Here is a 21,067-nt window from a genome sequence, read left to right as displayed (position 1 = left end):
AAGTCAAGTCCCAACTGAACGGGCGTTCCATACCACTCAAAGCTCAGAGCAGGGTTCCCTCACTCTCCAGATGCACTTTAGGACAAAGCGGTTGGACTCGGGCTGGACAATGGCAAGTCTAAATGTGTAAACGTCACATTTAGACGACTGTTGTAACAAAATAAATTATGATACATATTGCATTTATATATATATATATATATATATATATATATATATATTATATATATATATATATAAATGTGTGTAACTGCTACTTGTCAGTATGTGTGAACATTATACACTAACGCGGAGTCATCGACCCCTCGTGACAAGCTGCTCAGGTGAAATGAGGTTCTTGGTTCCATATATCACAGCATTCACACTTCCTTATTCACAGAATTGAAAAATCTTGTCAATTAGTAGCAAAATACGAGAACAAACAGGTCGGCTCTGAAAGAAGCGAATGCTTAACTCGCGGAGGTTGGTGGCAGTTTCATTTCTGTCTTTGGTATCAGTCAGAAGCCTCATTAGACAGGAACACCTGGGCATGGAAGCCTTCAGGGATGACCTCGGATAAATAGACCTGGGAGACCCGTTGCTGCTGCAGAAGAGGAGTCGTCCTGAAATAAAACAGATTAAGGAAACGCTTCTTCCATCGACTTCATTCCAACCAAGAGCTGCTCTAGAGAAAGATTCCTTGCCAGGCCAAGACTAGTTTGTTCTAGAAAGAACCAACTTCATTCAGCATGGATATCCCTAGCCAATTTCTGGGTCTACTTTTCCTCGTAAGTTATCAAGACATGCATTTGTACACACAAACACACAACCTGTTCTTTTGCTGTGGACAGGAATTCATCTGAAATCTTTGTTGGTTCATTGTGCTTTATTTAGAGATTCTAATTATTGAGTGTTCATTGTCTAGTTCAGAAGTAGAGAAAGATTAACTTAGTAACATTTCCATCACTTTCCAGATGGTACTTAAGGCAGAATCCATGAGATTGGGGTAAGTAAATTCTATCATTTCCGTAATTCTAAATACTTCTACTTCACCAAACATATCAAGTTCAAGTTATGAAATCGTAATTCAAGGGTATTGAATAATTTTTAATTGCGTTTCTTGCATATAGATTGATTCTAAACTTGTCTCCTGTTATAAAATAGATGTGACCAGGAATCTTTGACAGAAGAAGGCCATGATGTGGATTGGGGGGGATATGGCAGCAATTTAGAAGCTCCTTCTGTAGATCAGTCGTGGTCAGAGGACAACTGGAGTGATACTTGGTATAATGGTGAGTTTAGAGAAACAGTTATGTTTATATCCACAGGATAGTTAGAAAAGCGGAGCAGAAATGAAGAAGTTTTTCATTTTTTTTTTAACTGGGTCTCTACGATATTAATTAGTGGTAATGGTAAAGATACAAGGAGAAAGTTGTCAATATTGATGATTGAAAAAGTATCCCAAATTACTGTTTAATCTTTCAGTTTATATGGAAACTTGTGATAATAAAACTTGTACTGTAAACTATTGATCATTGTACTACAGAGAAACTCTGCCTTAATACAGAGACGTGTTCAGTATTTACAAATGTCCCTCATGAGTCTTACAAAGCAAGGATTTACACCATTTCTTGTCTGATCCTAGACAAGGAAACAGTTCTACTGGAGCCTGGTGAGACTGCAACCTTCTCCTTCACTTTTGGGGACCAACAAGCATCGAAGTACGTGGAATACAAGGTGAGACTTTGAAGAGAATCTTTTCTTGCAGTCCTGAAAAAATGTCCGAATGTGTTCAGTTGATTTATCCAAAGGAAGATGAATTTCATATGGAAAGGGAAAGTTAAAGATGGTTCCGTGAAGAGTCCATCTGGAACAACATTCAATCTTCCCTTCACTGATGTTTCGTCGTTTCAGATCTCCAGTCCTAGAACTCTTTCTTCTTCTTATTCATCTCTGGTGTTCAGCTGTGACATGAAGTCTCTGTGGAATTCGTCAGACTGCAGCAGTGGAAAACTGACGGTTGGTTACGGACAAAAGACCTTAAGGTAATTTTCAACTCGGCAATAATACGGGTCTTGAATCAAGGAGGATTGTGGTTTGGAAGGAGCCTTTTTTTTTCTAAGTAACTAAGGCCAGTGTTTCATTTACCACTAACGATTATCATAGAATAAAGCTACACACACATTCACACACACACACACACATACACACACACAGACACACACACACACACACACATATATATATATTTATATATATATATATATTATATTTATAATGTAAACACTTTCGCCATATATATATATATATATATATATATATATATATATATATATATCTATATATATATATATATATATATATATATATATATATATATATATAAATATCTATATGATATATCTATAGATATAGATATAGATATATATATATATATATATATATATATATATATATATATATATATCTATATCTATATATATAGATATATATATATATAGATATATATATCATATATATATATATATATATATATATATATATATATATATATCTATATATATATAGAGAGAGATTATATATTAATATATATATTATAATATTATATATATATAGATATATATAATTATATATCTTATAGATATTATATAATATATTTATGTAATCTATATATATAATATAACATATATATATATATATATATAGAGATATATTATATATTATATATATAATCTATATTATATATATATATATAGATATCATATATTATTTATAATACTATAATAGATATATATATACTATATATTATATGTATAAGATATATAGATATATATCTATTATATATAGAATCTATATTATATTAATATATATATATATATATTATATCTATCTATATAAGACTTATATAAATAATAGATATATAGATAATAATCTATATTTTATATAGATATATATATGTATATATATATATATAGATATCTATATATTTATATTATAATAGTTATATATATAATATATCGTATTTATATATATATATATAGATATAGATATATATATATATATATATATATATATTCTATATATCTTGTCATGAAAACAGAAACGGAACACATGACAAAACTTTCTGCCAAACGTAGTAGGATTCGAACCCAATGATGTCGGTATATCGGGGTTACCATTTTATTGGGTAGTTCTCCAATACAAACTGGAGTAATTGATAACCTGCCGTACTCGTGTGGATGGTTCAAAACCAACCTATGTGGGAGAAGGACTCTTTATTTATTTGTAATCTGGATTCATAGCTTGTAGTGAAAGTGGAGTGAAAAAATAGACTTATTTAGAGGTCATATTGTCTATTACAATTAAGGTTTGTTTTGGTAGACTTTGCAGTGAGGCTCATTCCTTGAAGGACGAACAGGCCGGAGGCTTTCTGAAGATTTTAGCTGAGAATAAACTGCCGTCTTATCATGGAAACATCCACTGCAGAATTTACGCTAATTGTAAGTCAAGTTATTTCTGTACATATTTCCTTTTCGTCTTCTCTGTTTGTTTTAATGCCTTCTCAATATTATTGTTTACGTCTGCGGTAATATACTCTTATTTTTTTTTATAGTATTAACGTTTCTTACAAACCATATGCTGAAAATATTTTGAAGGTACAGTGATGAAAAACAACGCTTTCAGTAACCCACAGAATAATTCTTTTGACCTATAGAGTAAAACAAAACTTTTATGAACTCAGAGAATAAATATTTTGACATACAGTGTTGAGACTCAGAGGCTAAAAGAATTCAATAATTATGTATGAATTAGTTCTCCATAACTTCCCTTATCAAATTCACATTTCTCTCTTACTTCATCTTCAGCCTGTGGGAAAAGGAACACGAAAAGAATTATTGGAGGAAAAGAGACGCTGCCCCACGAGTATCCCTGGCAAGTGGGACTTTTTTCCAGTAAAATGTCGCCTAATATATTTTGTGGTGGATCCATCATTGGCCCTTATCACATCCTTACAGCTGCGCATTGCATCTACATACCAAACCAAATATAGTAAGAGTATCTGATGTCATAGTCACTGTTCCTTCTAGAAAGTATTCCATTTAGAAAGGCTATTTCAATTCAGAGATCATATTGCTATGGCTGAACCGTTTACAAGTTGCAATTATAGGAGGACTTTGTTTTGATCAGTTGTGTGATACCTTTCAGAAGCCTACTATCTAATTGTGTCTCTCTGTTGAGAAAAAGAACCCAAGACACGGCCCACAAATTTTGGTCTTTACCAATGGATTGATTTATCTGCACATTACTTCATTCACTGATTGCTTTTATTGTTTTGACAGCGGGTCAAGTTTTCGCCCAATGGCGGTTTTCGGGTTGCATGACTACAGGAAGCCATCAGCTGCAACCAAGTACCTCAACATTGCTAAGGTAATTATGATGTGTGTCCGGTGTCGTTCATGCACACATAACAGCTAGATCTGTGTTGTTTGTAGTCAGCACATTGGGAATTTATCTAAACACGCATAGATCTGCCTGGCTTAAACCTTAGAGGAGGCACCTTCATAATCAACGACAAATCTCAACTTAAGTAGACATTCCAAGTTTCTCTAGTTTTGTTTCTTAATGATCTAGCAAAGGGAATCCAGAGTTCACCACTATATTTTCAAGAACTGATCCGCTTTGGATGCAGTTTGTTGATGGAGAAGTGGTTGCAAAAGTAATGCCCTGTGGAGAGTTAGACTAGGTTATACAAGTCACATAAAAAGTGCCTTCGTTATTGGTTGCCAACCTTGCCAGCTAAACCAAGGGTTCTGCAATTGATCATGGGTCTCAATGGATCCAGTTGACTCCTATCTAGTGTCTGCATAGGATTCAATGGTGAGGGCCAAAACTGAACGGCTATATGCATGCTGTATTTTAAAATCGCTCTTCTAATTTTCCAATTCATTATTGTCACCTGCATATTCAAAACTGAAGCCATTCATCTCTCTAATAAACCTTGTAATGTCAAAGGCGTCTTTCACAGATGACACTTCACCCAGCATATGGCAACGAAACCCTTCAAAATGACATTGCAATTCTCAAAACGGAACAGCCAATCCCTTTCGATGTCAAGAACACAGTTTCACCAATATGCCTACCCGAAGACCCAAACAATAAGTACGACAACACTGAGGTCTCCATCTCTGGATGGGGAATAACGATTGGAAGTAAGTTGTCTGTACTCCTGAATATCATATATTAAGCTAATGGTATATTAATAGTTCAGAATTCTCAAGTGAAGAAACAATATACTTAGAAGATAAACAGAATTTACTTTCCATAACCTTGCACAGGCTTAGCCTAAACAGTGAACTGATACAGTGTACTGATTCAGAAAAGCAGAGCAAGGGACACGACACAAGTTCATCAGTCATGGCTCATTACTGGGATTACCTGGAATAATTAGTTAAAAATCCAAGACATGGACACCTTGGGCATTTTTTACTAAACTATTAGCTGAAACCAATAAATTACAAACAATTGATTAGGGGGAAGGACACTCAAACACATGTCTTGGGAGAACCAGAGGCTTCAATTAGTTATAAAACTTAGCACATATTTACTAATAATATAAAATCTCAGAAAGATCCGTGTCTTCACTTAGCTTAATCAGCCAGTTTTTATGCTCAGAGTAAAAATTCATATAAGCAAACAATAAACAAAGTAAGCAGTTATAAATTAAATGAAATTCCCTATATATGGGGACGTTTAATGAAAAAGATAGGTAACAATTTTCCTTTTCCTCTTAGGTAATAATACCTCTCACTCACCTGTTCTTCTTCATGCTGTGACGACAACAATCACCAATGTAATGTGCAAAAAGATGCTCGGTCCAAAGTATTTCATTTCTAATGAGAAAATTTGTACTCTAGCCTCTGGAAAAGGACAAGGTTTGTCCTGCTCGGTAAGTATTTTTTCGTGCACATGTAGTTGCAGCCTGAGTTTCTGCATGCACAGAGTAACGTTTTATTTATAACCTCAGTCAATACAACATTCGTAAAGCTAATTTGCATAATAATATGCTTCTTTTGAGGTTATTTGTATCTGTGCTTTTTTAGACTTGTAACAGATAACTTCATAAAACTCCCACCAGACGTCTCCTGAATTTCTGGACAAAGCAAATGAAAATGTTAACTTGGTCAGAGTTATGAATCCTAATTATTAATGAATGGGATCCTGTAGTCCAATAACGACCAAATGTACTTCTCACTGCAGGGAGACTCAGGAGGCCCACTGATGTACCAGCATGGAAGCCACGTGGATCTGATTGGAATAAATTCTTCGGGGCCAGGAGGATGTCCTAGAGAATTTCCAGAATTATTCACTCGAGTTACGAGTAAGATATTAACCTCCAATGATTTTCATAAATGATTTCTTCTTTATCCCATATGTGTATGATAGAATGACATATCAAACCCATGTCAGTAATTATTGTAGAACTAACTGACGCAGCTTGCATGGGTGAATCCAGGAATCGTGTCAATTCATGACCATTTCTTTCCACTTTCCAGGTTACTTGGATTGGATCAGGCACGAGATGGAACAACCATGAATTCCACATTGTCCTCACTGATGCAGTGTAACAATTTTCTGCTATGCAATGAAGATGTAAAATCTTCCTGAATTCCACATTGTTTTCACGTCTGCACTATAACAATTTTCTGCTACGCAATGAAGATTTAAAATCTTCCTGAATAAATTTATCAGCATTTTGAATTGCATCATTTTCCATGATTCAGTTTTTTGGTAAAATATCAGTTTATCAAACATAAAAACATGGCTGGTTTCATTAATTAATCAATGACTTATGCAAACTAGCCAGAGGTTTCAATGAATATTCTAAGGCTGTTGTGTCTCAAATCATGACATTTCGAAACTTTAAATCATTACGTTTCCACAGTAGTGATAATTACATACTTTAAGAATGCCAATAATTCCAATTATGTATGTATTCATATATATATATATATATATATATATATATATATATATATATATATATATATATATATATATATATATATATATATATATATATATATTGATGTCATCACCTGGATAACATCAACGTCTGGATATGGTAAAATCAGATAACTAAAAGATTACTGTGTATATATATATATATATATATATATATATATAATATATATATATATATAATATATTTGTTTATATATATATATATATATATATATATATATATATATATATATATATAATTCACACAGTGATTCTTCAGTTTTCTAGTTTTATCTTATCCAGACATCGATAGTGTCCAGAGGATCATAAAGAAATGCTGCACGAGCATAAGGAAGCATTTGCAATGCTGCTTCCAGGCATAGACAAATCAAGAAAAGGTTAATGTGAGGGTATTTGACTGACGAAAGAGTTTTATTTGGGGGAGGGGGGAAATGGAAATGCTTATGAAGTACGGTCAGGGGATGGTGTGTGTGTGTGTAGGTGGGCACTTGACCTCTTGAAAGCTTTCGTGACTACCGGCAACTCGAGTATAAATGCTAGGGAATTATTGTAAACAGCTTCCAAATGCCAAAGAAACTATTCTGATCAGATCAATATGGCTCCTGAGGGTCCCCATGCAATAATAAATACGTCTGGACATTATAATGGGGCAGATAACAGAAAAATCGTGCAAATGATGATACAAGTATCAAATTTGGCACAAGTGTCCTCCAAGGTGTACTAATCAAATCTGCCCCGGTGACCAATTCAAAATCCAAGATGGCGTCCATTTTCAAGATGGCCACAAAATTAACCACCCGAAGTAAATGTTTTGCTTAGAAACATTTGTAGTTGTCTGAGTTGCATGATATATGCATGGATTCCTGTAATTTAAAGCCTGGTGAACTATATTTCCCTATTTAAAAGGCACTCTGAGACATATTTCTCAAGATGACCAACAAGATGTTTGTCTTTTTTTACATAAGTTTTGTCCCGGCTAGTACATTTTCAAAGTTATGCCGTGCTGCTGTTTCTTGATCTGCTACTGTTCACATATGCAGCTGCAGAGTGATGTGCAGGGAAGCTCTGCCTGAGAGCACTGGTATCTTCCTTTGCAAACCTTCTTACAACAGCACTTTGTCAATTCTTGACAGCTGGCTGTAAACAGTGGTAGTGTTGTCCAATGCATCAGCTGGACTACTCATGTGTGGATTACAGTGGGTTGCCTGGCCCCAGATGATCCCAGCCTGGTAGGTTGCACGATTTGCATGTTCTCTGAGGTCTGCCTGTGTTGGTGGAATTGAGTTGTACGGCCTCTGCTTGCAGGCAAACAGATCAAGTCTTGCTTTGTCCACACCAGTGGCTGTGCTTGATCTGCCGTACATGAGGACAACGAATCTTTCCAGCCTCTGCATCTCAAGATCACGAATCATTGTTGGATGCTGGCTGAGATTCATGAATGTTTCAGTAATATCATCAAATACATTCCAAGTCTGCCATGCAGATTTCTTCGCTTAACTGCGGAAAGCAGACACAATGTCACATCCAGTGAATGTGTGAAAGTAGAGGATCCCTCTAGTTTTCTCAAGCCCAATTGCAGGAACTTACCTCATGGACTGGAATCCATCGCATATGGGTACCTTGGCCAAAGGCAATCCACATTTCCTGAAGACCTAGTTTCTGGAGGGATGGCAGTACAGATATTGCTATGACTAGCACATCTGTGTCATTAGCCTGGATGATTTTAGACTTGCTCCTATCAGTCGTTGTATCCCTAGCATGAAAACAAATATTCGACTCTCAGCTCTTCATGACATGAGGACACAGCATCCAGAGACTTCACTATGTTGCTAATGGCATCCTCTCCTTTTGTGATGAATGTGCTTGTCGTTTCTGCTTCACGAATCTTTTCGGCCAGGAATTGAAACAGTTCGGTCATGTTGCTGGAGTCATGAAGGAAGCTTTGCCTGTTTCCCGGTGTCTTGCTTGTTCCTGTTACTTTTCTTCTGATTCCTTTCCCTTTTTTGACCTCGTCTCTGATTTCAGACTTGATTTCTTGTATACATCAAAGACTATTTCCACCCACTCATATGATATGCTGAGCCCATTCTCATGAAGCATTTCAATTATGTGTCTCTTCCTTATCTTGGCAAACACATACAGGCCCATGTAGACTGCAAAATATGGCTCCCGGTCCATGGAATACCTGTGGACATCCGTTCCTTCCTTGTATTTGGCGAAGCATTTGTTCTGTATAAGTTGTGATGAAGCAAAGTCGGATTTCGATGCTGCATGATGGAGTTTAGACTTGATGTCTGCACCATGTTTGATCATGCATACAAACTGAAGCAGTGATGGTGGCACAGCCTGTTCTAAGTCTTTGTCATGCTGCTAAAATTCAACTTCTGACGGAGCATGTCTTGTCTCATTATCCCAGCAGCTTTTGCTAGATGGATTGCTTCCCATAACAGGATGTTTCTGATAGGACTGAACCTACATCAGTTTCAACAGCCAACAGAACTTCTCGTCCTTGGCAATTAGCTTGCAGCTGTGGAATGTGCAAAAGCAGCTGATCCTTGAGTCGAGTAGCATGAATATCAGGCGAGTCAACACCAAGCTGTTCCAACCTCTACTTGTAAAGCTTGGTCAAATCAGCAAGCTTGAAAATCAGTGGCCTCTCACTGGCATTTTTCATCTCACAGATGTAGGTGACTAGTTCAGAGAAAGCAATTGGATATGCATCTTTCCAGTGTTCCTGTGTTTTTTCTTGCTCCTGCACCTTTAGGTATGCCCATTCTTGGTAATACAATGCCACCAAACAGACAGGGATATTTCGCTTCTTGGGCTACGATATCTCCTGCACTTAGTTTGGCAAGAAGATTTGTATCACTGAGTGTTTTGGCACATTCATTTATTCTCCTATTCACTTGCATTTTCATTGCTTCTCTAAGCTCCCCTCCTTCAGTTTTGCAGAAAAAGCATTCTTTGTTTTAGTTTCTTGGAGCTTTCGTGGAATCTTACTTCTACTGCCCTCATCACTAGTACTTACATGACTTGCTCTTTTTTCAGCTCAGTGTAACTTTGTGTTGTTGAACAGAAGCCTGCAACTCTCATGATATTGTGCCTTAATTTTTCTCAATTTTTCCTCTATCCCAGAACCTTTGTCAAGTCTTGCAGGGTCTAGCTTGATTGGTACCGCATTGAGTGAGTGAAACAGAGGAATATTCTTTGCTAGGTTCATATATCCATCATCCCCTCTTCTGGCAGGATTTGCTTGGGGAGATTTTAGGTCTTCTTTCTTAGCCTCCTGACATAGGCAACACTTGTTCTAGTCTGTTTTCCATGATCATCCAGTGGAGTTCGCATCCATGATTACGATGACATTCAGGGTCGAGGGTTTATCCTTTTACCACCCTGTACATGTAATAGTATAATAGGCCTCTAATGGCCTGTAATATACAATGGGCACTTTCCCGTATGGGATACAGCTAGGTTCTTGCACTGTGCCATTCACCTAGTCTGATCATTCATCCAGTGTCATAAATCCTGTTTGATCTTTATACTATCCAGATAACTAAAACCCTGTTATCCTTAGTTCGGCTCTCCCGGGCTGGCACATCCTGTCCATTCAGGTGCGGCTGCCTAACTGATTTGGGGTTGATTAGGCAGTATTTGGGAAACAAGTACATTGTTGCAGTATTATGCCAACATAAATTTTGTACTTAGCTGTCAATGACCCCATGCTGAGTTTCACAGCAGTGATGTCACCAATGTGCCTTGGTAGTGCCCAACAATCACTCCTTTAATACAGTGCCCTCACCATGTTATAAACTAGAAAATATACATCAGCAGGCTTAAAAATATAGGCATCCACACTTATAGATCATGCAATTCGGAAAACTACAAATATTTCTAAGCAAAACATCAACTACGGGTGGTTATTTTGGCGGCTATTTTAGATTTTCAATTGGCCAATCGAACAGATTTGATTGATATCCCTTGGAGAACAATTGTGCCAAATTTGTTGCTTGTATCATCATTTGCACGATTCTTTTAAACAATTACTCTTATCTGCTCCACTACTAATGGCTTTTAGGATCTTAGGCCCTGTCCACACTACCGGGCACTGGCCGATGGGCAAACGCTGTTCCCATAACTGGCAGAGTATGGAGCCAGAACAATGAGATTGTCTGGTAACACTGCTTCAGAAGTGAGAGAAAATAAAAACAGCTCGAAATGCCTGATATGCATGCACGCTAGTGTGGACAGGCCCTTATTCATTAACTCTTGGGATTCATAACTGTTACCTAGGTGACTTTTCCATTCCCTTTCTGCAAGAATTCAAAAGGTACCGCTGGTGAGAATTTTACTGACAAAGTTATCTATTATTTAAATTAGGTATTAGAAAGTTGCATTGACAAAGATCATCAAATATACTTAATACATGAGGAAACTATTGCTAAGCCAGGCTGCTATTTCATGTTCACAAGAAAACACTTACCCTACAGGCCAAGCTTTGGCTCTCATCAGAAGGTTGAGCACAAATCTGCTTATCATGAACGACATAAGGAGGAATCAGTTTATTGCACTTGGGAATCGTCATTGTTGTTATTGCAGTATGAAGAAAAATAGGTGCGCCATTGTTTTCATTACTTAAGAAAAATAGGACCGTGATAAGCTTCCGTTTTTATGAAATGCATCTATGTAAAGAGAACTACCTACATATCTTATTTTGTTTTTTTATTATTTACAAACAAGAAGTTTGGATTTAAGTCTAAATGCTCCCCATTATGGTAAATGAACCCCAGGATGCTTTTACCCAATACTATGGTTCACACAGATTTGGAGTATCTTGTACCACCTTCGATGGTAACTGGTTGTTCATCAGAAAACAAAAATGGTTGCCACAATTCCTTCCCACCAGCTGGTCTGTTAATAAAGTGATTGGAGTCAATTAGTGATGCAGTGTAGAGGCCGTTGTGGAGGATTGGAGAAACCTGGCTGACTGGCACTGGATGTAGTGGAGGACTGTGGAAACCTGGCTGACTTGAGTGGCGAACTGAAACAAACAACTTTCACTTTCATTTTCACTTTCAAATGCTAAGCAGAAACTTGCTGGTGGCTAGTGATCAGCAGTGACCAGTCAACACTAAAATTCTGTCACCTTTCTCATTTTTTCTGCTGATAGTATAATAAAAACGGCACTAATTCTCCCGATGTTTCGGTTTTTTAGCTCATTGTTCCCGTTAATCCCCGTTTAATTCTACTGATTGATCAACCTACGTCCCCTGCTCAGTAGATCTTGTATAAGTACCTCAGAATCACATTATTGATAAACTACTCAGCCTAAGACTGCGCATGTTCTGAAACTTGTTTTAAATTCTGTAAAACTTAAAATATATTAGTTCCTGACTCGAGTATTGCCAACTATTAAGCTAAATTTAGCTTAGCACAAAACATTCATGTGGAGAACGCCTGCTCAGTTGGTACTTGATTTCTCAGCTTATATATTACCTTTAATCTTAACAGTAATATTTTTTTATTATTATTGTTATTCAGAAGATGAACACTATTCATATGGAACATGCCCACATGGGCTATTTACTTGAAATTCAAGCTTCCAAACTATGTGGTGTCCATTTGCAAGAAGTAAGAGAAGGTGAAGGGAAATACAGAAAGAAGAGATCTCACTTATTAAAAACAAAAAAGAAGTAAGACTATTAAAATGAAAGGAGGACAGTATTTTGGTAGTAATAAATAGCATCTATGCGTGAACTTCTGAAGTTCCAATTGAATGACCTGTACCTTTAACTCAACGCAAAACACCTTTTTCAGACTTTTTAGGCTCTTACATACCACTTTCCTATACCCCTGATAAGAACAACAACAACAGCAACAAAGTACTGTGTAGGCAACTCCCCGATTAAGCAAAAATAGCAGTGGACCAAGAATACTACCCTGTGGAATTCGAGATAAAATAGGTGTTGGTTCACTAAAGGTCCCATCATCAGCAGCTCTCTGCTACCTACCAGTAAGGGTATCTTGAAGTAATCCTAAAACATACCCACCCACTCCACGATTCTGAAGTGTATAAATAAGTACCTTGTGATTTACTCAGTCGAAAGCAGAACTAAAATTTGTTTGAACTACTCTGCACTCAAGGTTCTCTTGCAAATGGCAGTTCTAGTCTAAAATAGCATCGCAGGTGCCTAACTGCCTCCTTTATGCAGTGTTTATTATCTAACAATCCTGTAGATTCCACATACTTATAGAGCGGTTAAAAGATAATTTTTTCTGCAACTTTACACCAAACTAGCCACTCTTCAATCTACATATTCCAATATAAACCTTTAGTCCTTTAAATGATCTTAGAACACTGTCTTCCATGAATCTAAACTGTACATTTTATATTCCCACCATCTTACATCACTTTCAGTTCTATCATAAGCTTCATCATGGTCCATGTATGGAATGTAATCAATTTTCCTCCCGCTTTCAAACACTGCACAGTTTTGAATGAGTGGGTGATTCAACAGATTGTTATTTGTCACAGTGTACACTGTTCTTCCTGAGTCAGTTATTCTATTTCCTGTTCTACTTCCGAACTGAATTTCTCGCATTCATCCGTCCTGTCATTCTTCCAATTTCCAAATATTACTTATCACCTCATAAATACGAACGTTCCTTGTTCAATATACAATATATATTTATACTGTCAAAAATAATGGTAACCTAAATGTTGAGAAGTCAAGTCCCAACTGAACGGGCGTTCCATACCACTCAAAGCTCAGAGCAGGGTTCCCTCACTCTCCAGATGCACTTTAGGACTAAGTGGTTCGACCCGGGCTGGACAATGGCAAGTCTAAATGTGTAAACATCACATTTAGACGACTGTTGTAACAAAAAAATGATACATATTGCATTTAAATATATTCATGTGTATGACTGCTACTTGTCAGTCTGTGTGAACGTTATTCACTAACGTGGAGTCATCGACCCCTCGAGACAAGCTGCTCAGGTGAGATAAGGCTCTCAGTTCCATATCTCACAGCATTCTTACTTCCTGATTCACAGAATCTAAAAACCTTGTCAATTAGTCGCAAAATACGAGAACAAACTGCTCGGCTCTGAAAGAAACGAATGCTTAACTCACGGAGGTTGGTGGCAGTTTCATTTCAGTCTTTGGTATCACTCTGAAGCCTCATTAGACAGGAACACCTGGGCAAGGAAGCCATCAGGCATGACCTCGGATAAATAGACCTGGGAGACCCGTGGCTACTGCAGAAGAGGAATCGTCCTGAACTAATCAAGATTCTAGACTCTAGAGCAAGATTCTTTGCCAGGCCAAAGCTAGTTTGGTCTAGAAATAACCAACTTTGTCATTCAGCATGGATATCCTTAGCCAGGTTCTGGGTCTTCTATTCCTCGTAAGTTATCAAGACATGCATTTGTACACACACAACCTGTTCTTTTGCTGTGGACAGGAATTCATCTGAAATCTTTGTTGGTTCATTTTGCATTATTTAGAGATTCTAATTATTGAGTGTTCATTGTCTAGTTCAGAAGTAGAGAGAGAGAGAGAGAGAGAGAGAGAGAGAGAGAGAGAGAGAGAAAGATTAACTCAGTAACATTTCCATCACATTCCAGATGGTACTTAAGGCGAATCCATGAGATTGGGGTAAGTAAATTCTATCATTTCCGTAATTCTAAATACTTCCACTTCCCAAAACATATCAAGTTCATGTTATGAAATCGAAATTCAAAGGTTTTGAATAATTCTTAATTGCGTTTCTTCCATATAGATTCATTCTAAACTTTTTTCCTGTTATAAAAAAGATGGAAGGAGGAATCATTGGCAGAAGGAGGCCATGATGTGGATTGGGTGGGATATGGCAGCAATTTAGAAGCTCCTTATGTAGACCAGCAATGGTCAGAGGACAACTGGAGTGATACTTGGCATAATGGTAAGTCTAGAGAAACAGTTATGTTTATATCCACAAGGAAGTTAAAAGAGCAGAGCAGAAATAATCAATTTTACCGGTTTTTGTTAAAAACTGGATCTCTGTTCATTATGCAAGAGAGCCTACAAAATTAACTATAGGTAAAGATACAACGAGAAAGTTGTCAATATTGATTATTGAAAAATTATCCCAAATTACTGGTTCATCTTTAAGACTAAGTAGAAACTTGTGATAATAAAACTTGTATTGTAAATTATTGATCATTGTACCTGTGAGAAACTCTTTCTTAATATAGAGACGTGTTTAGTATTTACAAATGTTTCTCATGAGTCTTGCAAAACAAGGATTTACACCATTTCTTGTCTGATCCTAGACAAGGAAACAGTTCTATTGGAGCCTGGTGAGACTGCAACCTTCTCCTTCACTTTTGGGGACCAACAAGCATCGAAGTACGTGGAATACAAGGTGAGACTTTGAGGAGAATCTTTTCTTGTAGTTATGAAAAAATGCCCCAATATGTTCATTTGACTTAACCAAAGGAAGATGTATTTCATATGGAAAGCGAAAGTAAAAGATGGTTCCGTGAAGAGTCCATCTGGAACAACATTCAATCTTCCCTTCACTGATGTTTCTTCATTTCAGATCTCCAGTGCTAGAACTCTTTCTTCTTCTTATTCATCTCTGGTGTTCAGCTGTGACATGAAGTCTCTGTGGAATCCGTCAGACTGCAGCAGTGGAAAAGTGACGGTTGGTTACGGACAAAAGACCTTAAGGTAATTGCCAACTCGGCAAAGATTTGGGTCTTGAATTATTGAGGATTGTAGTTTGGAAGCAGTCTTTTTTTTCAATGTAACTAAAGCCAGTGTTTCTTTACATCTAACGATTATCATAGAATAACATTAAACACACACACACACGCACACACACACACACACACACACACACATATATAATATTACCTATATAATAATATTTAATAAAAAGTAATATAAATATATATATATAAATATTAATATATAATATTATATATTATATATTATAATCTAATAATATTATAATAATAATAATCTATTATTAATAATATATATCTATATTATATATATATATATATAAATATATATATATATATATATAACATATATATATATATAGATATATATATATATATATTATATATATATATATATATATATATATCTATATATATTATATATATATATATATATATATATATCTATATATATATATCTATCTTATTATATATACATATCTATATAATATACATATTATATATATATATATATATATATGATATATATATACATATATATATATATATATATATATATATAGTATATATTTGTATGTATTATATATATATACTATATATATACTATATATATATATATATATATATATATATATATATTATATATATCTTTTCATGAATACCGAAATGGAACAAATCACGAAACTTTTTGCCAAACGTAGTAGGATTCGAACTCACCTATGTCAGTATATCATTAGGTAGTTGTTCTCCAAGACAAACTGGAGTAAATGGTAACTTCAGTCGTACTTGTTTGGATGTGTTCCAAACCCACCTAAGTGGGAAAAGAATTCTTTATTTATTTGTAATCAGGATTCAAAGCTTGTAGTGAAAGTGGAGTGAAAAAATAGACTTGTTTAGAGGTCATATTGTCTATTACAATTAAGGTTTATTTTGGTAGACTGCAGTGAGGCTCATTCCTTGAAGGACGAACAGGCCGGAGGCTTTCTGAAGATTTTAGCTGAGAATAAACTGCCGTCTTATCATGGAAACATCAACTGCAGAATTTATGCTAATTGTAAGTCAAGTTATTTCTGTACATATTTCCTTTTCGTCTTCTCTGTTTGTTTTAATGCCTTCTCAATATTATTGTTTACGTCTGCGGTAATATACTCTTATTTTTTCAGAGTATTAACGTTTCTTACAAACCATATGCTGAAAATATTTTGAAGGTACAATGATGAAAAACAACACTTTCAGTAACCCACAGAATAATTCTTTTGACCTATAGAGTAAAACAAAACTTTTATTAACTCAAAGAATAAATATTTGGACATACAGTGTTGAGACTCAGAGGCTAAAAGAATTCAATAATTATGTATGAATTAGTTCTCCATAACTTCCCTTATCAAATTCGCATTTCTCTATTACTTCATCTTCAGCCTGTGGGAAAAGGAACACGAAAAGAATTATTGGAGGAAAAGAGACGCTGCCCCACGAGTATCCCTGGCAAGTGGGACTTTTTTCCAGTAAAATGTCTCCTAATATATTTTGTGGAGGATCCATCATTGGCCCTTATCACATCCTTACAGCTGCGCATTGCATCTACATACCAAACTACGTATAGTAAGAGTATCTGATGTCATAGTCACTGTTCCTTCTAGAAAGTATTCCATTTAGAAAGGCTATTTCAATTCAGAGATCATATTGCTATGGCTGAACCATTTACAAGTTGCAATTATAGGAGGACTTTGTTTTGATCAGTTGTGTGATACCTTTCAGAAGCCTACCATCTAATTGTGTCTCTCTGTTGAGAAAAAGGAACTCAAGACACGGCCCACAAATTTTGGTCCTTACTAATGGATTGATTTATCTGCACATTACTTCATTCACTGATTGCTTTGATTGTTTTGACAGCGGGTCAAGTTTTCGCCCACTGGCAGTTGTCGGGTTGCATGACTACAGGAAGCCATCAGCTGCAACCAAGTACCTCAACATTGCTAAGGTAATTATGATGTGTGTCCAGTGTCGTTCATGCACACATAACAGCTAGATCTTTGTTGTTTGTAGTCAGCACATCGGGATTTTATCTAAACACGAATAGATCTGCCTGGCTTAAACCTTAGAGGAGGCACCTTCATAATCAACGACAAATCTCAACTTAAGTAGACATTCCAAGTTTCTCTAGTTTTGTTTCTTAAGGATCTAGCAAAAGGAATCCAGAGTTCACCACTATATTTTCAAGAACTGATCCACTTTGGATGCAGTTTGTTGATGTAGAAGTGCTTACACAAGTAATACCCTGTGGTGAGTCAGACCAGGTTATACAAGTCACATAAAAAGTACCTTCGTTATTGGTTGCTAACCTTGCCAACTAAACCAAGGTTCTGCAATTGATCAGGGGGTCTCAATGGATCCAGTCGATTCCTATCCAGTGACTGGATTGATTTTCAATAGTGAGGACCAAAACTGAACGGCTATGTGCGTGCTCTATTTTAAAATTGCTCTTCTAATTTTCCAATTCATTATTGTCACCTGCATATACAAAGTGAAGCTATCTATCTCTCTAATAAACCTTGTAATGCCAAAGACGTCTTTCACAGATTACACTTCACCCAGCATATGTCAACGAAACCCTTCGAAATGACATTGCAATTCTCAAAACGGAACAGCCAATGCCTTTCGATGTCAAGAACACAGTTTCACCTATCTGCCTTCCCGAAGACGCAAACAATAAGTACGACAACACTGAGGTCTCCATCTGTGGATGGGGAAAAACGATTGGAAGTAAGTTGTCTGTACTCCTGATTATCATATATTAAGCTACTGGTAGGTTATCAGTTTAGAATTCCCAAGTGAAGAAGTAATAAACTAATATACTTAGGAGATTTACAGAATTTACTTTCCATAACCTGCACAGTCTTAGCCTAAACAGTGAACTGATACACTGTACTGATTCAGAGGTATTTAAACAAGAATAGCAGAGCAAGGGACACAGGTTCATCAGTCATGGCTCAATACTGCGATTATCAGGAATAATTAGCGATAAGTCCAAGACATGGACACCTTGGGCCTTCATTACTAAAGTATTAGCTGAAAAAATGAAATAAACAATTGATTAGTGGGCGGGAACTGTGACACACTCATTTTTCTAATGGACAATCAAACACAGATATGCCTTTGCAGAACCAGAGACTTCTCATAGGTATAAAATATAGTATGCACTAATGACATACAATCTCGAAAAGATCTGTGCCTTCACTTACCTTCATCAGGCAGTTTTGATATTCAGAATAAAACGTCATTTACGCAAACAATAAACAAAGCAAGTTATACATGAAATGAAATTCACTATACATGGGGACATCTTATGAAAAAGATAGCTAACCATTTGTCTTGTTCTCTTAGGTGATGATAACTCTTACTCACCTGTTCTTCTTCATGCTGTAGCAACAACAATGACCAATGTAATCTGCAAAAAGATGTTTCCTTGGTTTTTCGTTACTGATGACAGTATTTGTACTCAGGCCTCTAAAAAAAGCCAAGGTTCGACCTGTTCAGTAAGTATTTTTTCGTGCACATGAAATAGCAGCCTGGGTTTCTGTATGCATAAAGTATGTTTTATGTGCGACCTCTATCAATGCAACTTTCGTAAAATTAATTGGTATAATGATATGCTTCATATAAGGTTATTTGTATCTGGGCTTTTTTAGACTTGTAAAGGATAACTTAATAATACTCCCTCCGGAAGTCTTATGAATTTCTGGATGAAGCGAATGAAAATGTCACCTTGATCAGAATTGTGAATCCTCAGTGTTAATGCATGGGATCCTGTAGTCCAAAAGTGTCCAAAAGTACTTCCCACTGCAGGGAGACTCAGGAGGCCCACTGATGTACCAGCATGGAAGCCATATGGATCTGATCGGAATAACTTCTTTGGTGCCAGAAGGATGTTCAAGAGAAAGTCCAAGAATATTCACTCGAGTTACCAGTAAGATATTAACCTCCAATGATTTTCATAACTGATTTCTTCCTTATCCCATATGTGTATGATAGAATGCCATATCAAACCCATGTCAGTAATTATTGTTGAACTAATTAATGCAGCTGGCATGGGTGAATCCACGAATCGTGACAATTCATGACCATTTCTTTCCACTTTCCAGGTTTCTTGGATTGGATCAAGCACCAGATGGAACAACCATGAATTCCACATTGTCTCCACTGATACACTGTAACAATTTTCTCCTATGCAATGAAGATGTAAATTCTTTCTGAATACCACATTGTTTTCACAACTGCACTATAACAATTTTCTGCTATCCAATGAAGTAAAATCTTCCTGAATAAATTTATCTGCATTTTGAATTGCATCATTTTCCATCATTCAGTTTGTTGGTAAAATATCAGTTTATCAAACAGAAAAACATAGCCTTATACATTAATTAATAAATGACTTATCCAGACTAGTCATAGGTTTCAATGAATATTCCAAGGCTGTTGTGTCTCAAATCATGACGCATTCCATAACTTGAAATTATTATGGCTGCAAAGTAATGGCAATTACATACTTAAAGAATGCCAATAATTCTAGGCGTATGTAAATATATGTATATATACACAAATTGATTTTATCACCTGGATAACATCAATGTGTGAATATAGTAAAATCAGATAATTGAAGGAATACTGTAAATATATCTTAAAGGCACGGTAGTGAGTTGTCAACCTCAGCTCTTGCCAGTTAGAGACAAGCGCAAAACGCTGGATTCCTCGAAGATGCTGAAATGAAAAACAGACAGGATAGCTTACCAGTGCACTTTGTGGTCAATGACGCCTCGAAGATCACAAGTTTCAGCCCTGAAGCATTCATGCTTATTGTGTGCCCATCGGGGTATGTGTGTGTGTTTGTAACGGACAGAAAATGACATTTATTCTGGAGAATAAGTGCTAAGGGGGGACTCACTGATTGTGTTTGACAGAGTGTGGAACACGCCTGGAAGAGGTGTTGCAGGTCCATCGGACAAGGTAACGTAAGAGAGAACTTTGGAAAAGTTAACCTTTGAAGTGACAATTATTTGTCTCTAGAGAAAGAAAAGTGGGGTGCAGTACACATTCTTTTTTCGACTAACTTTAATGGTTAAGTGATGTCATAATTGTGGTCTCTTTATTTCAGATGGATTTGAAGTCACCATATAGAAAAATGGATTTCTCTAAACTTGTATTGACTTATTGAAAGATTATGATTAGTCAGACAGAATGAGATAGGAGGGGGGTACTTACTTAAAAATTATTTTGAGAGGAATATGACAGTTTAATGTTTCTTTTGAGCCAGAGTTAATTAATTTCATTCCATTTT

At 36.1% G+C, this 21,067-nt stretch overlaps 2 protein-coding genes across 2 annotated transcripts; both read left to right on the top strand.

The window, feature by feature from the left end:
• Positions 1 to 569: 569 nt before the first annotated feature.
• LOC135202728 (chymotrypsinogen A-like) lies at positions 570 to 6,724 on the top strand. Its single transcript, XM_064232199.1, has 12 exons — positions 570 to 767; positions 954 to 985; positions 1,144 to 1,271; positions 1,625 to 1,716; positions 1,894 to 2,024; positions 3,361 to 3,479; positions 3,846 to 4,029; positions 4,320 to 4,407; positions 5,006 to 5,189; positions 5,772 to 5,926; positions 6,238 to 6,358; positions 6,534 to 6,724. The coding sequence occupies exons 1-12, from the start codon at positions 729 to 731 to the stop codon at positions 6,572 to 6,574; spliced, it is 1,314 nt and encodes a 437-aa protein (XP_064088269.1). The 5' UTR covers positions 570 to 728; the 3' UTR covers positions 6,575 to 6,724.
• A 7,542-nt stretch (positions 6,725 to 14,266) lies between these two features.
• LOC135202727 (transmembrane protease serine 3-like) lies at positions 14,267 to 20,022 on the top strand. The gene is made up of 12 exons (XM_064232198.1): positions 14,267 to 14,408; positions 14,629 to 14,659; positions 14,818 to 14,945; positions 15,316 to 15,407; positions 15,585 to 15,715; positions 16,670 to 16,786; positions 17,151 to 17,334; positions 17,626 to 17,713; positions 18,312 to 18,495; positions 19,117 to 19,268; positions 19,579 to 19,699; positions 19,875 to 20,022. The coding sequence occupies exons 7-12, from the start codon at positions 17,243 to 17,245 to the stop codon at positions 19,913 to 19,915; spliced, it is 678 nt and encodes a 225-aa protein (XP_064088268.1). The 5' UTR covers positions 14,267 to 14,408; positions 14,629 to 14,659; positions 14,818 to 14,945; positions 15,316 to 15,407; positions 15,585 to 15,715; positions 16,670 to 16,786; positions 17,151 to 17,242; the 3' UTR covers positions 19,916 to 20,022.
• Positions 20,023 to 21,067: the final 1,045 nt, after the last annotated feature.

The sequence above is a fragment of the Macrobrachium nipponense genome, chromosome 33 (assembly GCF_015104395.2).
Source record: "Macrobrachium nipponense isolate FS-2020 chromosome 33, ASM1510439v2, whole genome shotgun sequence".
In the NCBI taxonomy this organism is placed as follows: Eukaryota; Metazoa; Arthropoda; class Malacostraca; order Decapoda; family Palaemonidae; genus Macrobrachium; species Macrobrachium nipponense.
The sequence above is the reverse complement of the archived record's forward strand: the minus strand, read 5'-3'. Positions and strand labels throughout refer to the sequence as shown.